Genomic DNA, 9,183 nt, shown 5'->3' with positions numbered 1-9,183 from the left:
CCTGTTCTAATTAAAAATGAAAATATTGCCTTGTACCATTTCCTATGTGTTATACAACATGTATATTACAATATCATGTTTTCCCAATATTCTTAGTGTGCCGTTTAACCCTGTGTGTCCAAATCTCATCCTTGATATGATGTCTTCTTCTTTTTTATTTATAATAGTTCCTATTGATTCTCCTACTTTCTTTTGGCTTCTATACTACTGTCTACCATTAGTTTTTCTGTTCCACTCCTCCTGCCATGTGGTGACCACATCATATAGGGCAGGCAGGGACACATCTGAAAAGTAGCGGCGACTTGGCAGAGTGTAGCAGGACTTGAAATGTGCCATTAGCCAGCGAAAGCCTTTGTCTTCTAAACGTATCCAACTTTCTAAGTTGTGTTTTTTGATGCAGATTGATAACTTATGCAACCATAGTCTAGAACTGACCAAACTAAATGTTTTTAATGCTGGTGGACTTGCTCCTGACTCAATGACCCTCATACATTTTACAATATTTAACACTTTTTTACACTTTTCAACCATTTTTTTGATGTGTGTTGACCAAGTAAGATACTTATAAAACCATATACCTAAATATTTGAAAGATTACACCCTTTCCAAGCTCTGTTCATAAAGTTTAATGGAAGTCAGCTTTTGAATTCTCCTTCTTGTAAAACAAAGCTGCAAATAATGCCATAGCAATTGATCTGTCTATACAACTACAAATGTTTTCTTTTCACATCATTTCATATGCCTTCTCAACATAAAAAAACAACTATACAACCTTCTTTGTTAATTTGTGCTTTTCTAATTTCAATTTGTAAACACAGGGCTGGAGCAATTGTGCTGCTTTCTTTCCTAAACCCAGTCTGATCATTTTTAAGTGACAAAAGGTATCCAAATCTTTCATTGATAATTTTTTCCATGATTTTACCTACGTGTGAAGTCAAAGCTATTGGTCTATAGCTTCCTGCTGAACTTGGGTCCATACCAGGCTTGCATATAAGAACAATAACTGCCTCTTTCCACTGAGTGGGTAAATACCCCCGCCCCCATATTTTATTATATTGTGTTAAATATATTTGTTTACTCCTTTCACTTAAATGTTTTCAATCAATCTTTAGCTTACCTGTCCTTCCCTGCTTTACCTAATACCTTGTTTAGCTTACTCATTGTGAATGTTAAATTTATTACATTTTCATTTTCCCTATTATCATTCAGGGTGTCTATATTTCTATCTATTGTCCTTTCCCTCTTCCTCTTTTCCTCATTACTCAAGTTCTCTGAATTGTTTTACAAATGTCCTTGCAAGTAATTCAGCTTCATTCTTATTTTCAAGGACTAAGTTCCACCTTTATTCTATGATAGGATATCCATATTCTTTTCAATTTCTACCCATTCTTTTGATCATACCCCCATATTCAACTGATGTAACCATTGAGTCACAATATATTATTTCTAATAATCTTTCTTTGTTCTTTTAATAAGATTCCTAACAACTAACAACTCCCTTTCTCCTTTTGTAATCAATTAAATTATGAAAATTGTGTGCATTCTTAAATAATTTCAATGCCTTATTTGTATTTTTATTGCATTGGTGGATTCTTGTATATGCATGGTACTATATTTTTGGAATTTAGTCTTTGCTGTTCCTATAATAGTGCTGCATATTACTATGTTGAGGTCATTGATGGTCTGATCTAATTTTACCTTCTTAAATCTTTCTTCTATTAACATTCTATACTTCTCCCAATTTGCTGCATCAAACCTTCTCTCTCATTCTGCTCCATTTCTCTTTTCTACACCTACCTTTATGAATATTGGATAGTGATCACGGTTTATTACATCGCAGACTGTGTCTCCCCTAAAGGAGGATCTAATCTGATCTCACTTTATATCACTAGGGGGAGGTAATGCTCTCTGCAATTTGTTTCGCTACCTTGAAACGAACGAAGAGCAATGGCAATGCTGCGTTCATGGTTTTCAGAAAAAACTTAAAATAAACATGACAAGTCACATTTTCGATGTGTTCATGACACATATATTGTTAAGCATATAGCGGTTTTGTGGTTTCCTGGGGAAATTTTGTTTTAATGTTATTTTGTTTTTGTCGAGCTGCCATAATTGTAGTTTGTTTTTTAAATATAGAAAGCTGAATCGAACACTACATTTGAGGAGACACCATCTTTACCGAAAGCCCCGAACGCATCTGAAGAAGAGAGGGCTACTTAACAGTTAGCTAGTTAACGACTACGTAAAGATGCAATTGGCTCTAACGAAAACATTTGGTCAGAAGCCAGTTAAGTTTCAATTGGAACAAGACGGGGACTTTTACATGGTTGGGTCGGAGGTAAGTGACTATTCATTGATTACAACGCTTAGCTTCTTTGCCGTAGCCTCAATTATCCATTATTCGGACTGGCTAATGGTAGCATGGTAACGACTCTCATTATAAGCTCAATAAACAAAGAAATAACAAAGATCGGTTTATGACATGGTGAAGTCAGGACAACCACCGATAAATCATCAAGACATTTAACGTGGCCCCATGTTGTCCCAGATCAAATAATCAATAGCTAACATTACAGCTCATTTAAACAAAAAAAATTAACTTTCAATAATAGCCTGCATTAAATAGCGTGCAAAAGAGTACTGTGGTTGAAAATGTGTAACCTCAGTCCGTATCGACTTTATACGTTTTGAGCTTTAACAGTTACACCGTTTTCTATTGATAACATAACTTTAATTAAGCCTAACTACGTAGCGTGTTGGCTGTTAAGAAAATCGAAAAATACCAGTGTTTCACCGCGAGAAAATATGAGGAAATAACAGAAAATATCACAGGATTGGGATTCCACAATTATTTTCAGTTACAATGATCCCTATTGCACCTCTGTCCTCCCTGGGAGAGGGATTCCCCACATGTGCCTCCTTTTTAGGTTTTTCTGTATTCCCCTGTTAAAAGAGTACAAGCAATCCTGCAGGTCACTTCTGCTTGATTTTCTTCTTTTATTGTTTATTGCTGTCTGAACTTCCTGCAATTGGTCTGAAAACCCTTACTACACAAAAAAGCTTTTACAGTGCAAAGAAACCATACAATTTTAATGCATGTTTAGTAGAATTGTTATATGAAATGGTTCTGACTAACTACACTCACCAGCCACTTTATTAGGCACACCTGTTCAATTGCTTGTTAACACAAATAGCTGATCAGCCAATCACATGGCAGCACCTCAATGCATTTAGGCATCTAGACGTGGTGAAGACGACTTGCTGAAGTTCAAACCGAGCATCAGAATGGGGAAGAAAGGGGATTTAAGTGACTTTGAAGGTGGCATGGTTGTTGGTGCCAGACGGGCTGGTCTGAGTATTTAAAAAACTGCTGATCTACTGGGATTTTCACGCACAACCATCTCTAGGGTTTACAGAGAATGGTTCGAAAAAGAGAAAATATCCAGTGAGCGGCAGTTGTGTGGACGAAAATGCCTTGTTGATGTCAGAGGGCAGAGGAGAATGGGCAGAGTGGTTCGAGATGATAGAAAGGCAACAGTAACTCAAATAACCACTCGTTACAATACAAATTATTTTGTTTTGTAGCTTAAATGGCAGTTACTTATAGCACTTTGTAGATTGGCTTTCTTGAAGAAAATAGTACTTTCTTGATTCTTGTTCTGGGTTTGTACCCTCATGGTTGAAACACTTATTGTAAGTCGCTTTGGATAAAAGCGTCAGCTCAATGTATTGTAATGTAATGTTACATGAAGGCCAAAGTATAGAGAAACCTTCCTTACTCTCATGCACTAAAAGTACATAAGCTACCCTCAACCTTTTTCCTTTTCTTTATTGAGCATAATATTGCATGTGCTTTAGTCAGTTTTTATCAGGCTTTCAGTTCTATAATGGCCTTTATTTTTCAATGCACATCATTTTATATGAATTACTATATCAATACACTGACATGTCTTACTTGAGATGTCAAAATATTTAATTTAAATTCTTTTGAAAGACAATCTTTCCCCCTCCACCTAAAGTTGTTTGAAGTTTTCTGATGTGCTTCACTAAAAAACTAGTGAAGAGCTGTGTCAGAGCTGTTTTCTTTGTGTTAACAATGGAATATAAATTCATCCATATTTACTTACTATATTTGACAATTTTACACTCGAGTGTGCATAAACTACAAGGATAAGAATTTATTTTTAAGAAACGTGAAATTGCTATCGGTCGTGTGAAGCATGTAATTATAGGTATTGGCCGGAAAAATCCATATCGTGGATCTCTTTAATAAACAGTCCACCTGACTCCAACACCTGATTTCCTCCTGTCTCTGACCTCAGAGACGAGGCGTTTGCTCCTGAGCGGCGACAACATGCAGACTTTACAACGCAATTTTGTAAAGGCAAAACAGCCTATCCTCTCCGACCTCAACACTCATTGCTCTGAAGATACTTGTCATTTCTGTGTTGGTTCAGATTACGTGGGGTTGTGGTTCTGGGGTTGTGATTGGATTGGAGTGTGATTGGACACATGCAACACGCTGCACCTGCTGCTGTGGCAGTGGGTCGGGATTGGCAGGGAGATGTGTCGTGTTTTTGTCTTTGCGGATCACTAGCCGTGGACGTCTGGACCACGGTTTTGGTTTGAAAAAAGTACAGATATCTTACCTGAAAGTGACTCCGGTAAAAGTTAAAGTCACCTGTAAGAAAATGACTGGAGTCAAAGTCTTAAAGTAGCTCATATTAAATGTACGTAAGTATCAAAAGTATCTGGTGTTGAAATGTACTTAAGTATCAAAATTAAAAGTACAAGTACCAAAATTAAAGATGCAAAATGCTTTTTATAGTCTATACAGACACAAAACAACCCAAAATGGTTCTCTTAAGGCTTTATTTCAACTGACTGAAAAATTAAAAATTATAGCAAAAATATACACATACTCTATAATTTTACAAATTTTGATCCCCAGATGCTGAGTTTCAAATAGTATTGGACTAGTGCATCTGAACTTCTAGGGACAACAAAGAACCAACACAACAGAATAAACAAGTGCCTCTTGTGTCTGCCTAAGAACACTAATAGACCACAGTATAACCACTAAAAAATTCTGTAAATATCACTAAACATGGACCTTTCACTTTCTAATCAGTAGGAATGATACACAATGCCCCTTATGATAACTCAGCAAAAGGAAACAAGTTCTAGGCACACAAAATGTAATCGGCAACACCGAATGTGGTCTGGCGTGATCGGATCGCTATCCAATCTGAGTGTGTTCACACCTGTACTTAGAGCTGTCCACCTGTGATAGGATCACAAAAACCATATGTTAATACCAGATGTGTTCGGAGCAAGTCTCTAACTCACTGCAGAACAGCGCATATATAAGGTGAAGAGTATCGGTCCAAAGACAGAACCTTGTGGAACTCCATGAATAACTTGCATGTGCATGAAGGAGTCATTTTTCACATTAACAAATTGAATACGGCTTAAACCAGCCTAATGTCGTTCCTTTAATCCCAACATGTTGTTCCAGTCTCTGTTACAGAATCTTATGATCTATGTTGTCAACTGTGGCACTAAGATAATTAATGAGGCAGGCGAAAGCAACCTGTTCTGTCTGGAGGACCAGAGAGAGGCAGAAGAGAGGACATGGAAATACACAATGCAGCAGTTTTTTTTACTATAAACCACTGATATATCATCTTAGGGGTACCAATACATCAATTCAAATCCCAAAAAGTTGTAAAATATGGGCCCTTTAAAAGCTTGTGGTATGCAGCCGGTTAACACATACATATTAATCTGTTTTAATAAGGAGCTGTCAATTAGTGGAAAAACTTTGCCTTAAAAAGTCTCATTGGGATAGGGACTAGTAGACAAGTTTATTAGACTGTTTCGGGCTCCTACAGAGAGGAGGACGACCCCTCTGCATCGATGTAGTGACAGAACATAATCATGTTTTCAGCTACGGTCATAGTTTCTTCAGGACAGACACTCATTGAAGGTGCAGTCGCCCTGTGTCAGAGTTTCTGTCCGAGTCTGTTTCCTCCTCACTCCCCGCTGACCTGTGCCCATTTTACAGTTTACCAATAAACACCATCACTGATCAAAAGTTATTAGGGCACGTACAGGACTGATGTTTGCTTTGTGTTTGTTTGATTCGAGTTTATGAGACACATGTTTAAACCTGATACACAACATGAGACCTAACATGGCGCTCACAGTAAGGAACCTAAAGTGACCGGAACTATCCGGAGTCATGTTCCGACATCAACCATTAATAACTGTTTTAGAATATAGGATTAGATGGTAAATATCCCATGTGATTATTAGTTTGTGTGTGTGTGAAGACAGGCAGAGACAAGCAGACACACTCACGCACACTCCTGCAGACAGAAGTTCTTCCAGCAGATTACGACGTAACTCAGTGTTTTAACTTCATTGTTGCAGAAGAAGCGACACCTCGTTTATCCAGGAACATAAATATGAATTCAACAGGTTTTTATAAAGATCAGTTGTACGTGTCAGTGATTGGAACATTGGCTCCAACACACTGAAAACAAAACGGGCAGAAATAGAAATGAAGTGTTATGTAAAGGTAAAATTATACATTTCTTTCCATCTTTCATTGTGTTTTGTGCTTGTGTCTATGTTCATATGCATGTGCATTGAGCATGCCTATGATGTGTCTACATGTGATGGAGAGTGCATCATATAAAAGGAGACATCAGCTTGTAATTTTGTTTATTTTCATCTGTCAGTGTGTTTTGTGAATGTGCTTGTGATTGTGTATCCACATGCTTGCGGGTTTGGGCATGCATCCTATATATCCTAGTCTGGATATGCCATTGGTGTATGCCGCTCTTCTCTTTGAGACATCAATGTTATTGGGGTACATTTTGGAATGAGATACAGTCAGCCCCCTTGCTAGCCTAAAAATAACCTCAGAGTCTGTGGTCTAGTGTAAAATTAGTGCAATAAACGGGTGTAGAGGGTCATCCTGTTTCTTACGGGGTTTGACAACTCTGTTGACAGCTGGATGAGTAGGAAAGGCCTCTACCATTTTTTTTTATGTCCGCAATACCTTCATGAAAATGTTTGGTTGCATGCAATCAACTTTTTCTGGTGAGCTGGTTATGTTGATGTTGTTGTGCCTCTATCTATTTTCAACCTGGCTATGCAGTAGGACTCAATGGATGCCAGTGTGGTCTTCATGTCGTTGAGTGATGGTTCAATGTGTTGATTTGTCCTCTTATGCTGGTCGATAGTTGCTTTGTCAGGGCAGATTTGGACAAAAGGTTTGTGGTTCTCCATTGACTTGAAGTGTTTATCTGTGTCAGCCATTTAATTTAATTAGAAAACACTGCTAAAATCATTTATCATAATCACAGGACGTCTTACCATTTATTATTCATAAATATGTACCTTTAGCATAGCTGTTTGATAATTATAGTCACTTCCTCATTACACTTCTATAAATACAACATCATGATTATATATTTGCTGTCTGGCATTTCTTCTTACTCTGGCTCATATTTTGCTGGACGTTTCCAGTGGTAGAGTAGCCTATGATTTTTCTCCCTCTTCTTTTACGGCTCCTAGTGTAGACTTTTCTTGGTAGACGGATTTAGCTTTGGTAATTTTTTTTCCAGAAATGTGAGGATTTGTGAAAAGCACAGACCTCAAATCAGTTTTTCTGGGCTTGTTGACAACAGTGAACGCACATTGAAAAGAAATATTCTTGTTAGAGTTACCTCTCCTTCTGTGTTTCACTGCATGGACAAAGGTAAATGTATTGGACTGTATTGAGCACTTTTCTAGTCTTATAGACTACTCAAAGCTCTTTACAGTACAAGTCATATTCATCCATTCACACAACCATTCACACAGTGCTTTCATACGCAGAGCTTTTTCTATCACACCATTTATACACTTTTGGGACGAGGTTAATTATGGGTTAAGAGTCCTGCCCAAAGAATGCACAATGGAGGAGTCTGAGATCAACGACGATCCTCTCTACCTACTGAGCTGGCTCAGGAGCTGCCCACCTGGTAAGAGCACATTTGACCAGAAGGTGCAAAAACACCATTAATTGAAAATAAAGAAAAGTGGGAAATCAGTCAACTGGAGTTGTTCATCTGACGTTGATTAGCTCTTCTCTAAGGAAAGAGCTGTGTGTACTGTAGCAAAACTGACTTCTGTAGTATTACACTAAGTGGTGCACTTTCACCATCAAAGGCCAAGAAATAAAGCCATGCGTGCCTACAACTTGCTGAGCACAGCCAGTGATCCTGTGCCAAATGATTGCAGGCACAGTAAACTTGGTAGTTATAAAGGTATCATTCAAGTTTCCTTGGAAAGTGAAGAGTCACATTTCAGACACAATTTAAAGCTTTTCTGTATCATAAATGTTTTGTCAATGTGTTTGCATCAATGCTATACTCATTTTGTGAGTTAATTAAGAGTACTAATAGCGATTATTTAGACTTTGTTTTCAACAAGTTTCAATCTATTAGCCAAATAATAATTTTGGATTACTCAAAGTTTTGCCCTCTACTTTGCAGGTTGGAAACTATTTGCGTATGTTCAGAGGCTCTTTGTATAAAAGATACCCATCTTTATGGAGGAGGCTGGCCTCAGTGGAGGAGAGGAAAAAAATTGTAGCATCATCACATGGTGAGTGGCTTTGTTTGTAACTAGAACTTGCTATACTTAGTTTGTACTAATCCTTGTCTGTAAGGTCCAGAGGTTGTGATAACATATGTTTATGAATTAATTCTTATCTTATTGTAGCCACTAGTGTAACTCTACTGAAGGCATCTGAATGTGAAGAGATCTTTGAGGGAAATGACGAGAAATACAAGGCAGTGTCCATCAGCACGGAGCCCCCAGCTTACCTCAGGTAATTTATTTTCTTAAACTATTAATTTTGTTTGTGTATGAGAGCATCTGCCAACATACTGAAATGCTGATTTTCAGCAAAGAAATAGTTTTTGCCTTCTTGGTAGATTTGCAAGAAATTCTAATCCTGTTTTCACTTTGTCATTATTATATTGAGTGTAGATCAGTGGTCACCAACCTTTTCAAGCCCAAGATCACTTTTTAATTCCAAACGTAAGCCGAGATCGACCACCTTGATATCTTCCAAAAAAAACACTTGTCATTTGTGTTAAATGCTCAATGTACAAGCATAAATAT

At 37.5% G+C, this 9,183-nt stretch overlaps 1 protein-coding gene across 2 annotated transcripts in view; it reads left to right on the top strand.

Annotated features, from left to right (window-relative positions):
• Positions 1-2,171: 2,171 nt before the first annotated feature.
• Positions 2,172-9,183, top strand: part of LOC117771928 (SWI/SNF-related matrix-associated actin-dependent regulator of chromatin subfamily B member 1-like) — a 54,698-nt gene continuing 47,686 nt past the window's right edge. The window contains exons 1-3 of one of the 2 annotated variants that reach the window (XM_034602843.1): positions 2,172-2,338; positions 8,550-8,661; positions 8,779-8,887. In XM_034602843.1, coding sequence (XP_034458734.1) covers positions 2,249-2,338; positions 8,550-8,661; positions 8,779-8,887 — 311 coding nt within the window. In that variant the 5' untranslated portion in view covers positions 2,172-2,248. The remainder of the gene's footprint in view (positions 2,339-8,549; positions 8,662-8,778; positions 8,888-9,183) is intronic. The other variant, XM_034602844.1, reaches the window with a different exon arrangement.

Source organism: Hippoglossus hippoglossus, chromosome 12, assembly GCF_009819705.1.
Source record: "Hippoglossus hippoglossus isolate fHipHip1 chromosome 12, fHipHip1.pri, whole genome shotgun sequence".
NCBI classification, from domain to species: domain Eukaryota; kingdom Metazoa; phylum Chordata; class Actinopteri; order Pleuronectiformes; family Pleuronectidae; genus Hippoglossus; species Hippoglossus hippoglossus.
This window is presented reverse-complemented; position numbering and strand designations above follow the sequence as displayed.